General features: G+C 50.3%; 1 protein-coding gene across 1 annotated transcript in view; it reads right to left on the minus strand.

Annotated features, from left to right (window-relative positions):
* ERN1 (endoplasmic reticulum to nucleus signaling 1) overlaps nucleotides 1-20,490 on the minus strand; it is a 76,612-nt gene that overhangs the window by 47,239 nt on the left and 8,883 nt on the right. The window contains exon 2 of the mRNA XM_004707277.2: nucleotides 11,006-11,126. Within this exon, the coding sequence (XP_004707334.2) occupies nucleotides 11,006-11,126 (121 nt within the window). The remainder of the gene's footprint in view (nucleotides 1-11,005; nucleotides 11,127-20,490) is intronic.

The raw sequence follows: 20,490 nt of genomic DNA on the forward strand, positions 1-20,490 counted from the left end.
TCTTTCCATTAGGTGGACATGGCAGGCCTGTCCCTCCTCTTCTCAGCGTCTGTGTAAAACTGGTTCAGCCTGATCCCATGAGCTCACAGAGAGGCTGGAGGGACACCTAGACAGGGCCTGAAGCCCCTGTCGCAAGTACCAGCCTTCTCCCACACAGGTGGTCAGGAGCAGGGGGACAAGCGGGCAGTCAGCCAGCCAAACTGAAAACCAAACCAAACCAAACTGAACCAAGCCTGGTGTCTTTGATGAAGCCAACCACAATGTCAATAATGGTTCCGAGGCCGAGGCCCCACAGTGTTCTCTCTGAAGGCTGCTCTGGTCACATTTTCTTCCACGTAGGAAGAAATGAGATCCCTTTGATTACAGAAGCCACAAGAACAGGTTGCTCATTTGACTGGGGCTCGAGGAACCGGACAAGATCATTCCCTTCTCCAGATGACGGCTGATAGCTCTGGAACACAGACTTCCCAGCCGCGGCATCTAGATGGATGCTGGTCTCACCGCCTTCCTCCTCCACGTCGCTCAGCTTTCTAAAGTGCACCCACCTGTCGGGGCTCTGCCCGCCAGGCACTGCCCGCCAGCTTCCCTGCTGGCTGGGAGACTTCTCTAGGTGCAAGTGAGAAGTCATGGCACAGCCCCAAAGTCCCCAAACCAGCCCCTTCCATGACCACCTGCCAAGAAGGGCACGGTGCGTGGGCTCGTGTCTCCTGCGCCTGGGCATTTGAACGGTTCTGGGTGGCCATTCGAACTGGTATGCTGAGGGGACTGCAGTGGGCGCAGTGAAACAACATGGGTATGAACTGCTGAATGTCAAACATCACTTCTTACAAATTCACAAAAAGTTAGAGAAGGGGGGGTATCACCCCTCCCCCCCAAAGGAACCCTCAGCGGCTTTAGACTCCTTTGTAAGGGTCTGCATGCGCCAAATAGACAAGGCTTTTTTCTTCCCAAGGAGGAGCTTACCAATCCAACAGCCATTAATACTGGGTGAGATTTACCACACGTCTCCAACGGGAACGTCAGGCGTCTACTGCCAGCCTGGCCCTCTGGTAAGTGCCGGGTGGAATAAACACAGGAGCTTACAAAGTTAACCGATTCAAAATGTCTATAACGAACTACAAAAATGTGCCCTGGCTGGCCTGGAGTATGGGACACGGCAAGACGGGCGAGACGCAGGACGGGCCGAGCCTTGCGTGAGGGGATGAAGCCATGGGTGCACGGTGTGCAGCGCTCCGGTGAGGGGCAGTACAAACCAAGGGGCCCTAGGCGCTGAGACGGGGCAGAAGGAGTCTTGAAAGCGTTGCCTTGTGGTGTGGCGTGTACTAGGGGCCAACTGGAGGGCTTCTGAGACACAGAGAAATGTCGTGCGCGTTATGGCGAAGGAAGGCTGGACAGGCAGGCATCCGGGCACAGAGTGAACGGGGACGGGGGCTTGAAGGAACCACAAGGGAAATGAGGGGGCGACAGAGTCACCCCAGCACCAGGCCGGCAGCGGAGGAGAAAAAAGTAATCAGGACGACGTATCCTTAACGGGGTAAACAAAGTGAAAAAGAAACACGAAAGAGAATGAGTGAGAGATCACGTGGAGATGTTAAGCCTGGCTCACAGGTAACAGTGAAATGAGAGAGGTGTAGTCTGAATGCAGTAAACAACTGTCTTTTCCTCTAGAACACGTTTAAAGGGAAAATACTGTTTTGGAGAAATCATTGGTAGAAACCATTCATTCACTTTCTTTACCTCAAAACTTCAACACTTCAGTCTCGCAGACGTTTCCTGTATTTAAGATTTCCTTTTCTCTTCCCAATGGCAGCTTGCTTCTTCCCTCCAGAGGAGAGGTGCACTGTTCCCCAAAGCCCCATGCCCCAGTAAAACTGGTAGCCCCAAATTATAGGGTAGAAAGTCTCGTATCGTCTTCCGAGTTCAGTTCCCGTGAGGATTTTAAAACAGACACCTAATCAAGAACTCCTCAAACTCCAAAGCTCATCAGAACTGGGAAAGAAAATGACAAGTCTCCATGCAAGGCAATCCCTACAGGTCACAAGAGGTGACCACGGGTTTGGCAAAGAAGACCAAGTGGAAAAAGCCGTCTACACAAGCGGCTCGGAATAAGACGCTGGATTCTCTTTGCCATCTCAGTTGGCAGGAGGAACTCAGACCTAAAAGCACAAATGGAATATTCTAATCACTCACGAAGGAATGGGCCTTTCTAGGGACACTGCGTTAGCTGTCATCAGTTATCATCCAGTGGGCTCTGACTCCTCGCGGCCCCTGTGCACAACAGGGCGAAACACCGTCTGGCCCTGCACCAGCCTCACAATTGTTATGGTGAGCCCATCCTTGCCACCACCTGGCCAATCCATCTCCTTGACTTCGTCTCCTCACTTCACCAAGCATGACAGCCTTTTCCAGGGGCTAGTGTCTCCTGATAGAGTACCTCCATTCTAAGGAGCCTTTTGCCTGAACTCCTTCCATGACGGATTTGTCTGTTCTTTTGGTAGTTCAAGGTACTTTCATATTCTTCGCCAGCACCATAATTCAAATGCACCAATTCTTCTTTGGTGTTCCTTATTCATTGTGCAACTTTCACATGCACATGACGTAACTGGACATACTATGGCTGGGGTCAGACACAGCCTTGTGCTTCCACACGTTAAAGAGATCTTGTGCAGATCTGTCCAATGCAGTGCATCGTTTGATTTCTTAACTGCTGCTTCCATAACATTCTTGACAACTTCCATCTTTGCTCTATCCTGATGTCATCCCTGGTCCAGTTGTGAGGATTCTGGTTTTCCTTACATTGCATTGCAATCCACACTGAAGGCTGCAGTCTTTAATCTTTATCAGCAAGTGCTTCAAGTCCTCCTCAATTTCAGCAAGCAAGGTTGTGTTATCTGCACACCACAGCTTGTTAGTAAGCCCGCCTCCCATCTGAATGCCACGTTCTTCATGCGGTCCAGCTTCTCAGATTAGCTGCTCAGCCGAGATTTAAATAAACTTGGTAAAGTGATAGACTCTTGATGCAATTAGACTCCTGATTTTAAACTATGCAGTACTCCCTTGTTCTACTGGTCCATGTCTAGGTTTCACAAGAGAACAATTGTGTTCTGGAATTCCCATTCTCAAGGCCATCCATAGTTTGTTGGTATCACACAAGTCAACTGTCTTTGGATAGCCAATAAAACACAAGTGAATATCTTCCTGGTATTCTCTGCATTTAGCCAAGATCTATCTGCTCTCAGCAGTGAGATCCTTCATGCTGTGTCCTCCTCTGCATTTGGCTTGCGCTCCTGGCAGTTCCCTGAGGCACTACAGCAACCATCGCGGAGTGACCTTCAACAGAACCTTACTTGCATGTGATATTGATGCTGTTTGATAATTTTCACATTCTTTTGGGGTCCCTCTCTTTGGAACAGGTACAAACATGGATCTCTTCCAGTCCATAGGCCAGGTCTTCCAAATTCCTTAGCATCTATGAGTGTTTCCAGAGCTTCATTGGCTTGGTCAAACACTTCCACTGGGATTCCACCAATTCCAGGGGTCCTGCTTTTCACTAACACTTTCGGTGCAGCTTGAATGACTTCCTTCAGTACCATTGGTTCTTGATGATATGCTACCTCTTAAAATGGCTGGATGTTGACCAATCCTTTTTATTACAGTAAACAAAGCAAAAAGCCCTCACACTTACTGCCATTGAGTTGATGCCAACTCATAGCAACCCTATAGGACAGGGTAAAACCGCCCCTGTGAGTTTCCCAGACTAACTCTTTACAGGAGTAGAAAGTCCTGTCTTTCTGTCTTGGAGTGGCTGGTGGTGGAGAACTGCTGATCTTGCAGTTAGCAGACTGATGAGTAAGTACTACATTCCCAGGGCTCCTGTGTTTTCCTTCCATCTTCCTGTATAGAGACATTCAAAATGGCCCGGCGTCTGATCGACAGTCATAAACTGTTCTATAATACAGGCTCTAACAAAACTCAGCTGTCCCGAACCCCTGGTAATAGAATAGTTTGCCTTTCTACCCAGAAGGTTGGTCAAGCACCCGAATCTGTATGTAGTATGCACCCAGGTTGACTTTGGGGGTCTGAGCTGTGAGACCCGAGGTGCCATTTTCCAAAGCCAACCAATCAGCCATGCCAGCAGGGCTGTGGTGGCCCGTGTGTGCTAACGGTGGCCTGACCGGATCAAGAGCACTTTCTTTATTGAGGAGCAGAGACTGGTTGCCCAAATGTTGAAGGCCCAAGCACAAAGGCAGAAAGCTACATGAAAATAAACCAATAAAAAGCTGTTTTGAATAATCAAGAGACCAATCAACAGACCAAATGGCACAACGATGACGATGATGACGATGACGATGATGATGAAAGAATGGCAGTGAGGGGGAAGACAGCTCAATGTCAATGACGTGGTCTGAGCCCAAACACCTCTCAGCCTAGAAGATTCCTCACGAGAGTGCAAGCCACAGCGATTTACAAAGTGTCATGGCTTTTCACAATGTTTTTCCAAGGTATCTCCACCTCTTCCAGGGTGCACACCCTGCCTCGAAGATGGAGGGGGGCAAGGAGTGGGCACCCCAGTCAGACGGCACATCCCAAGGAGGAAAGAGGGTCGCATGTGTCTCTCAAGAAGGCCAGTCAGAAGGACCAGGTGCCTCAGACCCTAACAGAGCACCTATGGGTGGCGGGCACTGGAGTGTGAGGCCCCTTGTCAAGGAGCTGAGAATCCAAGAAGAAGACCACTGTAAACAGTTCCGGGCACAAGCAGGAAACACCGTGGCAAAGGCGGCAGTCCCAGGAGAGGAGGGGCTCTCCCACTTGTGGGAGTTAAGGAGATGACCCAGGGGGAGGGGTCTTTACAGAAGGGCAGAGCTTGTCCAACGCTGCAGGCTGCTGGGAGAGGAAGCGCCCCAGGAAGAGGAGGTCTCTGAGGGGCTGGGCGGAGTTGTGCGGCCGTGGGTAGCCAGGGCTCCTGCCACTGAGGGTGGTGGGCACAGGGCTGCGGGTGGGAGGTGGGTGAGGGCCAGACAGTGAGCGTAAAGCAACGCGTTCCTTCAAGCCGGCACAACAGCCACGAACCACGCCCGACCGTGTTCATGAGCGAGACTGCACAGACAGGCAGGCAGACAGGTGAGATGTTGCCACACTTCGGAAATGGCAGCTTAGATCGCACCTAAAGCAAAAGGCCAAAGTTCAATGTAGTTTCTGGAAATACGCGAAACTTGTCTTTTGTAGTTTGTCTCGATGCTGTCAGAAAGCACCCTTTCTGGGAACAGCAGCACATGTTTGGTTGGGGAACAAAAGCACCTGCGAAAGAAGAAGGGACATTGCAGTCTGTTGGCTCCTGAAAAAGGTAAACCATTAGGAAACCACAAAGTAGAGTAGCCGCTGAAGAGCCCCTGTGGGACCAGCGCCCCAGAACAGAGCTCTCCGGGCTCCCAGTTAATGCCCTGGCCTGCTCCTGGGATGGCTGGAGGCACCTCAGAATAAAGGCCTGGCAGTCAAGCTCAGGAAAATCAGTCACTGGCCATTCCGGGGAGGTTGGGGGGGTCTACTCTGGAGGGCTGCATGAGGGGCGGATGGCTAGGTGGCACTGGTTTGGGTTCACGAGCGAAAGGTGTCTGTCTGCATCAGCGAGTTTCTTCCACTCCACGGGGGCCATGCCAGCATCCTCGTTGCCTGGCTTGGTGGAGTAGCCTCCAGACCGGTCTCCCGGCTTCCTCCATGCTCTGTCAGAGCTTATTCTCAGCCCAGCACCTGCGGAGCCTGCTCAAGCGGAGGCCGGCGACCGTCACTCCTCTGCTTAGATTCTTCCAATAGCTTCAGAGGATCCAATGGCTTTACACTGGCCACCGACCCTGGGACAGTGGTCTCCGTGGTGTGGGCACAGCTTGCCAGGGAGTGCTCAGGAAGCTTGAGCGGTCATTTCCTGGTGGTCGCAGAGACAGGGGGACGGGACAGGCACCAGCACAGAGGGCGACCAAGGATGCTAAGCAGGCTCACACAGCGAGGAGCATCAGCACTACCCCCCACCCTGCACTTTAATAATGACCCACACCTACACATATTTCGAGAGCAGGGGACCACAACCACTCAGCTGATGGGACCCCCAGTGTCACAGTGTTGAAGTGCCCGGCGGATGAACCAAAAGGTCTGTGGTTACACCCACCAGCCCCTCCGAGGGACAAAGACGTGGCAGTCTGCTTCTGTAAAGATTACAGCCTTGTAAATCTCCTTTGGGGCAGTTCTGCCCTGTCCTACAGGAACACTGTGAATCAAAATGGACTCTCTCTCTCTATAGCATACGCCAACAATGACAACACCTGTTTTGTATGTCAAGCACCTTTCGCATAATTTCACACACTAAAATGTAACGACCACAGAAGCCAATTTAGGCTGTCCTCCTTTTGTTTGGAATGCTGCCAAGAACTGTTCCCCATCTTGGACCCTGGACCCCACAGGTAATGCAGCCTAGGGCCACGGCTCTCTGCATGGTCTCAGTTTGTGTCTGCAAGCCTGCACCACCATCAGAGGTGACATGTGACTAACGCTGTGCACTTCCCAATGTTTCAGTTTTAAGTGACCTTTGAGTCATACATACATACATACCTATGCATGTATGATATACATGTATATATTACACATGTGTTATATATGTAAATTATGTATACATAATAGAGTTACAGCCTTGGAAACCCTAACAGAGTTGTGATAAGTCAGAATCGGCTCTATAACAGTGAGTTTGAGTATGTAGGTAGGCCACTGTCTATAAGTCTCATTATATGATCATTAAAAACAAAAACAAAACCACTGCCATTGAGTCCATTCTGATTCATAGCAACCCTACAGGACAGGGTAGAACTCGCTCTGTGGGTTTCCAAGACTAATTATTTACAAGAGTAGAAAGCCTCGTCTTTCTCCCATGGAGTGGCTGGTAGTTTCAAACTGCTGACCTGGAGGTTAGCAGCCTAATGCTCACTGCTATGCCACCAGGGCTCCTCTTACTTGACAGTAGTGGTGACAGTGCTCTGCTGCGCCCCTGCTATGCCTTCTGTCTTGGTCCCTGGGTGGTGCAAAGATGTCAGCTGGAGGTCCACCGAGAGGCACCTCGAAAGAAAGGCCTGGCAGTCTCCTTTCAAAACCCCAGCCCATTTGAAAGCCCCGGAAGCACAGTTCTACTCAGATCCCATAGGGCTGCAGGGAGCTGGCATTGCTTCAGTGGCCAAAGGCTTGTTTCTACTTATTCATTTTATGAAAGCCTGGAAGACAAGCCCTTTTGCTCCTGTGGGAATCCGTCTCAGAAACCCCCCGGGGGCAGTTTCTATGGGGTCTCTAGGAGTCAGCATCGCCTCAATGGCCGTGAGTCTCACTACTGGCACTTTGATAATTCTGTAAGACAATAAACGTGGCAGGCCGAGTCCCCGTGACAGGCTGGCGAACCAACCTGAGATGCCAGCGTCCATGGGACGCGCGGCTGCTTTGATGCCAGCGCCTTCCTGGATCACACTGTTCCTGCCAATTCTAGACACAGCAAGGGACGTCTCAGGGCTCAGAGGTTCGCTTAGTAGCTTGCTGGGCTGGAACAGACAATCCTTACCCTCCCACCACCCCAGCTCCTCTGACAGGGTGCACGGCACCCCTGACCGAGTCCTTGGGGACCTGTGCACACGACTCCAGCAAAGGATAGATTCCTCCCCGCGTCCTCTAAGCACTGCTCCAAGGTCGGCTCCACCCCTCCTGCTGTCAGCCTGGGTTAGGCTCCCACAGCACACATGGCCTCTTTCTCCGCTATGGGTACCTCTGATCACATGACACGAGTCATGGAGAGACTCCTGCCTCGCTTAGGTCTGGGCTCAAATGATGCCTTCTCTGTGGGGGTCTAACGTGTTTAAAACCACAGCTCAACCAGGCCCACCCTACACTCCGCCTCCATGGTTTCTTTCCTCCAGGCCCCGTATGGCCGCCACTCCTTATCAGCATGTCCTTGTCTGGTCCCCTCTAGAATGAGCTCTCCCTGCGGGCACGGCTGTGGGCACAGCACGGGCTCATCTGCTTTGCCACGTCCTGTGGCCTCAGGGCCTGGATGCCTTTGCAGTCTGCCCCTATACTAATGGCTGAGAAACCAAAACCGGATTCAAACAAACAAAAAAACCCTGCAGTCGGGTCAATTCTGACTCAAAACAATTTTATGAATTTAGAAACGCTAATGATTCCATCTTTAATGATAATTGCCAGATTAGAAGTAAATTGGAAAAGGCGGGGTCTAGTTGTTACTACTTGTGGACCCTTGGGCAGAAACACAAACTGAGGCTGCTAGGGCCCATGGCTGAAATGAACCGAAATCCTGCAGTTTATTCTTAGAAAAATACTGAGACTTTGGGCAGACTGAATGCTTCTTGAAATCAGGAGCCCTTAATCGGATTTCTATAATTCTTCTTTGAAGTGTCTTTTAACCCCTCCTTCCTACTCCACCCCCTTAATCAGGGCTGGATTCTGTGGGTTCTATTGCTGGCATACCTCTTCCTCCTCCCCACCCCTTCCTTCTGAAGGCCTCACGTCTCCTTGGCCTTCCTGTCTCTGGGCACATCACACATACTGCTGCTGGATTAATCTCCTGAAAGCAGAGCCCCTGTGGGGCCACCCCAACCCCCACAAGTTCAGTCATGTGGATGGCTCCTGATTTCCTGCTCAATCAAGTGCAAACACCTGAGTGCTTCTTTAAGGCTCAACATCCCCGTCTTGAGCCCTCCCCTCTTGCTATCTCCAATGCGAACACATGCATTCCCTGCCACCCGGTCCATTCTATCTCACAGTGACCCTACAGGACAGGGTAGAACTTCCCCTGTGAGTGTCCGAGACTGTCACTCTGGATGGGAGGAAAAGCCTTGTCTGAGGAGTGGTTGGTGTGGTTTTGAACTAGAGACCTTGCTGGCAGCAGTCCAAAGGGTAATTAACCATTACTCCACTGCACCTCCAACCAGCCCTAAAACCCAAAGCCAGACCCACTGCCAGCGCATGGATCCCGGCTCATGGAGATCCCATATGGCACGGAACAGAACGGCTTCTTGGGGTTTCCGAGACTGTAAATCTTCATGGGAGCAGACAGCGTCGCCTTTCTCCCATGCAGTGTCTGGTGGGTTTGAACCACCAACCTTGTGTTTAATAGCCCAATGCTTAAGCCATTGCTCTACCACGGCTCCTTAAGCATCCCTATGCTCCTGCTAAATGGGCCAGTCTCCAAACAAGTCCGCTCCCCCAGGGCTCCCTGGCCTCCAGGACTTTCCTCACCAGTCCTTACCTCATCCATCCCCCCAGGATCCCTCCAACACCACGGCCTTCTCAGCATTTCCTGTCACTCCGGGCAGAGAGGTCCGCCCTCTGCTTGATTCTGTGTCCTCTCAGACAACGGGCTCCTCTGGGCCAAGAAGGGTCTCTTTCAACTGTGTGCCCAGGTACACTCCCTTCCACAGGTCAGACTCCACCTAGCAGGGAGTCAAACAGAGGCCAAGAGCACAAGAGTCCTTGTGCTCCAAGTTACAGGAGACGGCAGACAGTCCTCCCAATCTGGCTGAGCAACCCCCGGAGCAGGCCACGGCTACTCGGGGCACTGGAGCCGGAAGATCAATCTGACACAATCCATGCAGGACAAAACAGGGAAGAGTGATGTGGGCGCAGAGACAGCTGGAGTGAGAACCTGGGCATTGGAGAGGGAGCCCTGACATTAACAGTGTAACGTCTCTCTCAGTCCTTCGGTGGCTTATTAGTTCCTATTTTGGACAAGAGTTCTGCCTTCGGCTGAAATGGGAAATTCAGAAATGCAAAGGGCTCTGCTCTCACTTAAAAACAGAGGCTGAGGCACAAAGAGAGGCAGTAAGACTGCCTGAGGTCCTGTCCGGCCACGGGGAGCCCTGCTCTCTGACCTTCCCAAGGCCGCTCCCTCCTCAGAGGGCTGAGCCTATCAGCTGCTCCAGGCTCCTGCTGCTCCAGGCTGGGCCCACCCAGAAGAAGCAGGATGGCCTGTGGTGCCCTGCTGCCAACATCTCCGGTGGCAACCAGGCTTGCTGCGTTGCTGAGCTGACGGGATTAGGGGTGGCCTTCTGACGTGCGCCGGTGTTTTCCATCGAGGATGCTGTTTGGGAACATTTTATTGAGGAGAGAAAAACATTTGCTGTGTGCCTGAAGATAATGAGTCACACACACAAGAGACAGGAGAACAGGGGCTCACACGCCGGCCAAGGACCGAGCGCGAGTTCCTCCTGGTCAACGCAAAACTCCCTGCCACCGAGTCAGACAGAGCAGGACTGCCCCTGCGGGTGTCCGAGACGGTCACTCTTTGCAGGAGTAGGAAGCCTTGTGTTTCTCTCTATTCCTGAGGGGGCCCCAGAGCCCAGCACTTGTGGGGCTTTCCTGGAGAAGGCAGCTTTGGAGATCAAGGGCAGTTTCCCAGCTGTGGGACTCGGCTCTGCACGCCCCCGCCAGGAAGGTGAGGGCATGAGGCGGACGCAGGGCGGGCCCAAGGAGGGACAAGCTCAGCTTTGGCTTCCCTCACCACAGAGACCCAGGAAAGTGACTAACCTGGGCAACTGTCAAATTTGGCAGGCTGCGATTATTTAAGCCTCTTTACGAAAACACATGAGCAATTTGAGGTGTTGACAGATCTAATTATGATTACAGGATGCTAATCGCTTCGAACTTACCAAAACCTAAACACCACCCATCTCTTTAGAGACCAACCAGCCAGGGCAATTAATAGAAAAGCCTGGAGCCATCGAGACATGAAGACTAGCCGGAGGAAGAGACAACAGACAGACAAGGAGCACACGCTCTTCAGCGGCCCGCTGGACAATCTCAGCAACCGGAGCTAGGAGCGCCGCGTTCTTCACCCTGCCCCCCCCTTTCTCCGTTTGTACCTTAGTAAGTCAGGTCTCACCGTTTCCGCTCCTCTTCTGAAACCTGTTTACTCAGAAGCAGTTGAGCCAATGTCCCTGTCACCCCAGGACCGAATCCAAATTACCTTCCTTTAAAGTCCATTTGATGGAGCCGGTCCTCTTGCTCACGGCGTGCAAGCTGCCGTCCAGGGTTGACACAAACAGCAACGTTTCTGGAAGCGTCACTGTGCTGGGGCTTCCGAGACTCTGCAATGAGATGTGGGAAAGTCTTCATGGTGGTGAGAGGCTTCACCCTGAGAAGGTGCAACCCCTGAGCCCCATCCCCAAGGGCAGTCTTTCTAAAAGCCTCCATCTTCCAGATGAAGCAGCTCAGGTAGGTGAGCCCGCATTGCCCCTGCCCCCACCCTGGTGCAGACAGTGGACAGCAGTTGAATTGGGACTAGAACTCATGACCCCTTACTTTAACTCAGTGGCAATCCAACCTGCAGGCAAATGGGATCCTGGCCTGAGGTGACAGGCAGAGGGACTCTGTCCTCACCCATGGACAGCCTCTACTGAAAGAGTATGTGTGTGTTGGGGCGGGGGTGGGGGGGTGGCACACTTGGCTTCCTGATGAACATTCTTTTCCCTATACTCTTTTAGCTCCTGCCTAGAACCTAGTCTTCTTGCATGACTCTGGAGAAAAGAAGAAAGTCTACAACACACTGGCAGGGCCCCCTTCTTGCTTACAGAAGCAAGCAAAGACAAAATTAGAGGAAAAGTTTTAAAACTAAATAGGGGGGTGGTGCGGAAATCCCAGCTTTCATGATATAGTTTTATAGAATAGTAAATACTATTATAGAATAGTAAACTATGTAGTAAACGATCTATATTACATATAGTAAACTACTATATAAAGTTTACCTAAAATAGTAAAACTATTATAGAAAACTCTATCATGAACGCTGTGTTTTATATACGGTGAACTTGTACATGGGTCAAAAGGCAGTTGTGAAACTAAACAAGAGAATACTGCATGGTTTTAAATCAGGAAAGGTGTGCATTGGGGATGTATCTGCTTATGATATTTTTTCAATCTGTATGCTGATCAAATCATCAGAGAAAGTGGACTATATGAAGAATGAGGCATTGGGATTGGGGGAAGACTCATTAACAACAAGCAATAGGCAAATGACATAACCTTGCTTGCTGAAAGTGATATGAACCACCTGCTGAAGATCAAGGACATGATCTGCAGCTGTCAGTGTGGATTACAACTCAATGTGAAGAAAATAAACATCCTCACAACTGGACCAACAGGTTACAACATGGTAAAGGGAAAACAGACTGAAGTTGTCAAGGATTTCATCTTTCTTCGATCCATAACCAACACTCATGAGAGCAGCAGTCATGAGATCAAACAACGCATTGCATTGGTAATCAACTGCACAAGACTGCTAGAGTGCTGAAAAGCAAGGGTGTGACGACTTTGAGGACTAAGGTGAGCCTAAGCATGGTATTTCCAATTGCCTCATATACATGTGAAAGTTGGATACTGAATAAGGATGATCAAGGAAAAATTGATGCGTTTGAATTGTGAGTACCACAGATTGCCAAAAGACATATACAGACACAATGACCCTTAGAGGCAAGGAGGGTGAGACTCCCTCTCCTGCACTTTGCACCTGTTACCAGGGGCTATCCATGCCCGGAAAAGGCCTCATGCTTGGTAAAGCAGAGGGGCAGCGAGGGAGAGGAAGACCCTGGGCAAGATGGAGTGACACACTGGCGGCAACAATGGGCTCACATAGAACAACTGTGAGTGTGGCGCGGGTCCAGGCAGGGTGTTCAACTGTGGGACACAGGTCACTATGAGTCAGAACCAAGTGGGTGGCACCCAACCGCAACATGGTAGTAACACACTGAGATTCCAGGAGAGCTGTAGAGATGTGTTTTAAATAAAACACACACGCCCCCGGTGTGCCTCGCTTATAATCAGAATTTTATTTAAATCAAAATATGCCTTTTTGGGGCGAGCGGGGAGGGAGGGGGAAAAACTGAGGAGCTGACACCAAGGGCTCAAGTGGAAAGCGGGTGCTGTGAGAATGATGAAGTCAACATATGTACTAATGTGCTGGACACAATTGATGTATGCACGGATCGTGAAGAGTTGTATGAGCCCCTAATAAAGTGATTTAAATATATATATGCCTTTTTGTTCAATTAAAGGAAATTAGAAATATATATATATATATAGCCAAAGGTGGTACTATGTACTTCTATGTTCTACAAGATCCTCATTACAATCCATTCATAGTAACATACACACAAAGAACTAAAATTCTAATAATGCTTAAGGACTACATTAATGATGACACGTGGACTATTATATATTCTATGGACTACATATAAAATCACTGGAATATTACATAATCATTAAAAAGTACTTTAAAATCTATAACATAGGAAAATGTTTACATAATATGCTATCAAGTAAAAAAATATAGAGAATCTAAAATTTGGGGTGCAAAATAGTTTTAACTTCTTTTTCTTTTTGTGTGCCTTCCCTCTTGCCTCGCTGGGAACGCAAACCAGTCGTGTAATTTGGTGTAGCAGGTTATGTGTTGGGCTAGCGGGTTGAAACCATCAGCTGCTCAAGGAGAAAGACTGGGCTTTCTACTCCCATAAGCAGTTAGTCCCAGAGACCCACAGGGGCTGCTCTGCATCGGCACTGACTCCATGGCGGTCAGTTTGGGTTTGGTGCAACTGCAAGGAACGGTTTTTGCATCCATCCAGTCCACTCTGGCTCCCGGCGACCCTTTTGGACTGAATACAACTGCCCCCGGTGGTTTCCCAGGCTGCAATCTTCATGGACAAAGGAGCCTGGCAGCCCAGTGGTGAACTGCTGCTAACTGGAAGGTTGGCAGTGAAGCCCAGAGGGAGAGGTGCGGCCACCTGCATCCATGAAGCTCACAGGCCGTGGAACACCTGAGTCACAGCGGGCTGAAGGGCAGCGGGTTTGGTTTTTGGAGGGTTTAGGGAGCAGATCACCCTCTTGTGGGGCCGCTGGGGACCTCGGACCCCCCACTTTGGGGTTAACAGATGAGCACTTAACTACTGAGCCATCACCGGGGAGCTCATAAGGAACAAAGTGCCCTCAAATGGACCTTCTTGCAAAGACTGATATGCAGAGGGACCTACATTTACCGAAACAGATCAGTGTTGCTAACTACTAGAGTGGAAACAGAAGCCAGCTGTCTTTTCTGAACCTCTTGGAAACCACCGGAAGGACAATTGTCTATGGTTGGCTGGTGAATCAAAATAGAACCCTCATCATATAGCGGCTCAGTCTTCGAAGGTCTCCGAAACCCCAGGTTGAACCAGAAGAGGGATTCAGCAGCCCAGAGCGCCGACAGTCAGTCACAATGTCCACGGGGCGTCACATACCCCCAATCACAAGTGACTGGCTCTCTCTCGTCAGCTTCAAACTAGAATACCAGGGGTGGGGGTGGGGGTGTTTCGTTGTGATGGAAGAGGGACTACTTACTCACAAGGCAAAGTATGTCAGAAAGGCTCTGGATGTTTTTGGTAATGCACGGATACTGTGGCTGTAACTGACACGAAGCGAACAAGTTTCGGCAGCCTAGTGCTTTCCTGAGCACAGCTGAGAAGTGTGTGTTTGTCTGCTGTGGGCCCGAGCATTGTCTTCACCCCGTCATGTCAGTCTGGGTGCCCCCTTCTCTTCCCCATGGGTATAAAGAGCAACTGACCCTGCAGCCATACACACAGTTTCTAGAGAGACAGAAAACGTTTGCCACTTGGAGAGGTTGAATAACAGGAAAGAAAATGCTGAGTCTGTGAGCTGCTGAGGCTGGCTATCTAACATCTGACTTATTTTTTTGAAAGGGTGGGTTCTAGGAACTAACTGTGGCTCCTAGAAGTAACCAGGGTGAGAATGGTGGGGCGGGGCTGGCAAACTGGTCCAGCCCCAAACTCGATATCCCCACCTGCCATTGGCCTGGCTGCTGTGGCCATGCTCCATGCTCCCACTCCCACTCGGATTCACCTGGCAGGAAGCCACAACACACTTGTTTCTCTGAAACTCTGCGAGCTGGAAGGAGCCCTGGCGGTGTGATGGTGACATGCTTCTCAAAGGTGGACAAGTGGGACCCACTACAGTGGCTGCGTGGGAGCGAGACCCTGAGATTGGCTCCCCCATAGAGATTACAGCCTGGGAAACCCTAGGGAGCAATTCTCCTCTGTCCCAGGAGAGGTGAAATTAACTTGATGGCACCTGATGACAACATGAGGGAGCCCTGTTGCTACAGTGGTTGCCGGTTATGCTGCTAAATGCAAGGTCAGCATTTCGAAGCCACCAGCGGGTCCGAGGGAACAAGACGAGGCTATCTATTCCCATAAAGAGTTATAGTCTTGGAAACCACAGGGCAGCTCTACCTGTCTTATTAAGGTCACTATGAGTCGGCAACGACTCGATGGCAGTGAGTAATGACAATGTGAAAGCTGAAGGCTCTCAATCGTTTTGTTTTTTTTTTAAAGAAATGTTGCACTTCCTGAAAAGAAAAAAGAAGTTTTTAAATTTCAATTACCCTCCAAGAAATAGTTCCCAGGTGAACAGCCTACCTGGTTACAAGGGTCCAAAATGTTTTTTAAAATAGCACCAACCTTAAAAAATAAATTTGTCAGAATTGCCGAAAGGAGAAAGGAAACAACAACAAACATGCACACCCTCATCCCCAGGCCAAAGAGGGAAGTGGCCGCGGGGACAGTTTGCCAAGGAGACCTACAGTGCTTGCTATACTGATGAGCCCCTAACAACTGGCGCTTCTGACACCAACACAAAGGGATCTCCTGCCTCCGCTGTTGGTGAGAGTCACTCATTTCTTGGGTGTCCCGTAAACTGGTCAAATCTAACCCAACCACACATCTTTATTGGTTAAATTCATGTCAACACTCTAGTGATAATTCAGTAATGTTAAATAAAACTACTGAACCAGTTTTAAAACACACCACACACTTTCTATGAATCTTCCCCCCTCCCAACCTCCATTCCAACCACCATGGCATTTATGCTGTTTGACTGGTAATGACATGAGGTTTTTCTTTCCTCTAAGGAGTGCCACACCGGTTCCTGGGATCCGGGAGCAGACTGCCCTTTCCCTCCCACTACACTCACTGGACTTCTGTTATGTTGCATAAGCTTCACTTGTGCATTATTTACTTAAGGTTAAGAAAACCATTCCTCTCAGCTTACAGTACAATGCTTGGATCATGCTCACAAGGATTTTGGCATGTGTTTCCAACTGAGTATCATTGCGCCAGCGAGTGTGCTCTGAGTTCCCGGAACCAGAGTGCCAAGGGCATGCAGGCCGGGCACCTTTCGCCCAAGCCTACTGGGTGGCTCGTCACAGAGAGGCGAAGGCCCCTGACTTCCGGGTTCATTTTGGGTGGTGATTACACACAGCAAAGCCTCAGTTTGCACCTTGACACAGGCGTGCAGGTGAGGAAGGAGGAGAAAGACTCCCAAGGGACTTCGTGGTTGTACTAAGTCAATTGCCACCCATGGTGACCCCAAGTGTATTGGGAGGGGAACTGAGGTTCCTGATGCCTGATTTTCTGATGTGGGTGATCAGGCCTTTCTTCTGCGGTATCTCTGGGTGGACTATATCTCCAGCCTTTGAGTCCACATCCAAGCATGTTCCCTGCACACTCTCCCAGGAAGCCCCTCCACTAACCTAGTACAACACAGGGTCTATGAGATCAACTGAAGTTGCACGTCACCAAATGCCAAATAATGTCTTTCAAGTGGACCAGACTCTGTTTATAATCATTTATCTTTGCAACAATGCTTTCGATGTAGCAAGGTGGGCATGCTCTCCAAGGGAGGCCAGAGAGGTGTGTGTGTGTGTGTGTGTGTGTGTGTGTGTGTGTGTGTGTGTACACGAACGTGCACGTGTGTGCCTGGGGCAAAGGGCATGGAATCTGAAGGATGAGAAAATGCAGGTGAGGGACTGTTGCAAATAGACTGAGATTTTCCGGCTGGTAACAGTTGGCCGACAGCCACATGATAGGTCAGCTGATTTAAGATATACCAGTTAGATATTTTCTACTGTGCTGTAACAGCATACACACACACACACACACACACAATCAAGTCAACCTGTGAAGGAATTTGTCAGCGCTGTGGAAGCACCACCTCAAAGCCATCTTCCAGAAGAGTCCCCTGGTGGGCACTCAATGGTATTCAAAAGAGGGGATCAGCATTTATGACACCCACCCCACGCCCCAGCCCCGTGCAGCAGTAAGCTGTAAGGAAGGAGTCATAGTGGCAGTCCCAGCCCACCAGCTGCTCCATGGGAGAAACAAATGGGCATGCCAAATTGGCATGGCATGCATCCCAGGCTTGGAGACTTTACTCCCGGTGGGGTGGCTAGGCGTCGGGATGGCCTTGATGGTGAGAGGCCTGGTTCCGACTATAACCTCTGACAAGGCCCGGCTGTTTGCAATTCTGGACACTTTACAAACACACCCAGCCCAGTACTGCTGCGCCGACCCCGTTTGATCATGATGGGAGGAGGCTGTGTACAATGCGGACCACAAACATTGAGGATTCACAAACCGCCCGGCGCTGGGGTCACCACCACGTAAACGTCAGTACAGGCTGATCACACCGCTGGGTCCCAGTGAAAAATGCAGCCCCCTGAGCATCAGATGTGCTGTTGGGCCCCCAAAGGCCAGCCTTTGAAAGTCCTCATCTCTCAAGCAACCGCCTAAGCGAGATCCACACGTTGACTGAATCTTCTATTGAGTCCAAATGAAGAACAGAATGAAAACACCACCCGTTTCAAGAGACCTTCCGGTTTCCTCATACACATATCTGAAGCCAACAGCAAGCCATCCCAAATCCTGCGGGATTTCATCTACAATAACCCACCAACCATGCAGTGCCTGCGAGCCAGCCCGTGGGCTTGCAGGGTTCCTGCTCTTAAATCAACAAAGGCAGCCATGACATTTGCTTTGGACTGGAGTCAATGTCTAGCTGGGATCCAGTGAAGGGCAAGGCCTAACTGAACAAACAGCACCGTGCGGTTTCCAACTCAGCGGCCGGGGCAGGAGGACTCGGGTTTGTGGCAGTTCTGGCGTGTGGCGTAATTCACCACCACCAAAGACGGCTGCGATTCTTCTGTGTAGGTTATTCTCCTTGAATGGATCCAGTCAAGGGCTCCTCCAGAGTCTGTGCCAGGGAAGCCCCATTGCACAAGAGATGACTATCCCCCAAACTGGTTTGGGGGCCCCAAGCTACGTGTCTAAGTTCAAGCAGCTGAAGGTCTGATTGCCATCATGGTCCCTCTGCCACCAACTTACACTGTCCCCCAGGGAGGGGGAGAGACATCTAGGCATGGGAAGTGTTACGCGAAGCCCTTCAGCACCCCACCGTCTGGAAAATGAGCCCCTGTTCTTAGGATGGTGGCAAATCCCTGGGGCTCCTTGGGGGTCCAGGAAAGCCCTGCATGTCCCTGGTATGAAAATGAAAAGTCAAGGTTACAGACCATTCCGTGGCCCAGCGTGAGCACGTCGGGGCAAGTCCCTGGCGCTATGCTGTCTGCAGCCCAAGGGAACTATCCGAAGGGAAACTGGAAATCTGTCCGTGTGCTCAGCTGCCATGATTGCTGAGGACCCGGGCCTCGAATCGGTACCTTTCAGCTCGACCCCGAGCTGAGAATCCGCCTTTCCAGGCCTGGGAGATTGAGCCAGCGTCTACAGCTAAACAAGATCCCCAAGGGACACCCCGATTCCCCCCACCCCCACCCCACTGCTCCCAGCCTAGGAGCACCTGGGACCATGTTGGGAATGTCGTATTTGGGATGGAAAGGCAAAATTCTCAGCAGAGGTTCAAAGCCCTGTGGGAAATGCAGCTTACACAAACTAAACTAGTGGTGATCTATGGAGCCCTGGTGGCAGAGTGGTTATGTGTTAGCCTGCTAACCGCAAGGCCAGCAGTTCAAAACCACCAGCTGCTCCTCAGGAGAAAGACAAGGCTTTCTACTCCTGTAAAGAGTTACCGTCTCGGACACTCACAGGGCAGTTCTCCCCTGTCCTGTAGGGCCACTATGTGTCGGCAATGATTCCACTGCAGGGAGTCTGAGGAACGTTCTGACTGGGCATATGAATTCCTATGTCAAGTCCAATTGCAGCCAATTGAGTGTATACATACCATATATGAAAACCCCAGGCCAAAAAAGGTTCACTCAGATACCCAATTTTTCAATCAATTCCTACAGCAGCAAATAATTGGAACCTGTCATGGTTGGAGATTTATTTTTCTGATGGAGGTGGTAGTGGAGGAGGTAAAGTAGAAAGTAGACAAGTGCTGTTGTTAAATAAGAATTATCTACACACCGATCTGTGTGATCACAAGGTGTCAATGGGATCAGGTATTAGGCATCAGAGGACCCAAAACAAACAATATCAATGCAAATGAGGGGGGTCGGGGAGGAAACCCAATGACCATCATTTGTAGACAACTGGACATCCCCTTACAGAAGGGTCACAAGGAAGAGACCAGTCAGCCAGGGTGCAGTATAGCACCAAAGAAACACAACACACAACATTCTTGTAGTTTTTTTAATGCTTCCCCCACCCCTCCCACTATCGTGACCCCAGTTCTACCTTACAAATCCAGCTAGACCAGAACATGTACATTGGCACAGATAATGGCTTCCGACACACGAATCCAGGACAGATAAAACCCTCAGAAACAGTCATGGAGTAGCGGGGGAACGTCAGGGGAAGGTGGGGGGAGAAATGGAAAGCCAATCACAGTGATTGACATATAACCCCTGACCCCCGGAGGATGAACAACAGAAGTATGGTGAAGGGAGACAGTGGACGGTGTAAGATATGAAAATAATAATAACATAATTTATCAAGGGGTCACGAGGGTGGGAGGGGGAAAAAAGGAGCTGATACCAAGGGCTCAAGTAGAAAGAAAAATGTTTTAAAAAGGATGATGGCAACATATGTACAGATGTGCTTGATACAACTGATGTATGGGTTGCTATAAAAGCCCCCAATAAAATGATTTTTTTAAAAAGAATTATCTACAAACAAGTGTATTATGGCAGAATTGCTACCTGCCTCTGCCAGATGCTGCCCAGCTGTATTATAAACGTTATACACATTGAAATATGGCTCGAGTTGGGCTACCCGACTGGGCAGACTTTCCCAGTTTGCACCCGCCTGATGGAAGGTTCTTAGAAAAATGTCTACTTCCTGCTGGCCTGGCCCACCAAACCACCTTCCTCCCTCCCATTAGCTGAAGAATCGATTCCAGCCCATATGGCTCCAGTGTTTTCTCATATAACCCAGAACAAACAGCAGGGTCCGTTTAGGGCTATGTGCAATTGTGGAATGAAGAGGACCGGAGAGGTCACCTTCGTCAGCCCTGCCCTCTTACAGGGGAGGAGATGCCGGCCCAGAGAGGGGATGTGACTCAACCAAGGTACCACAGACAGTTAACTGGAGACTGGGGGCTGGAGCTCAAGTCTCCGCCTCCCATCTGGCTCTCTGGCCCCTGCCCCACACTGTAATTTCATGACCTTCAATCATGGCT

The sequence above is a fragment of the Echinops telfairi genome, unplaced genomic scaffold (assembly GCF_000313985.2).
Source record: "Echinops telfairi isolate 266 unplaced genomic scaffold, ASM31398v2 ScPeMD7_7458;HRSCAF=8496, whole genome shotgun sequence".
Classification (NCBI taxonomy): domain Eukaryota; kingdom Metazoa; phylum Chordata; class Mammalia; order Afrosoricida; family Tenrecidae; genus Echinops; species Echinops telfairi.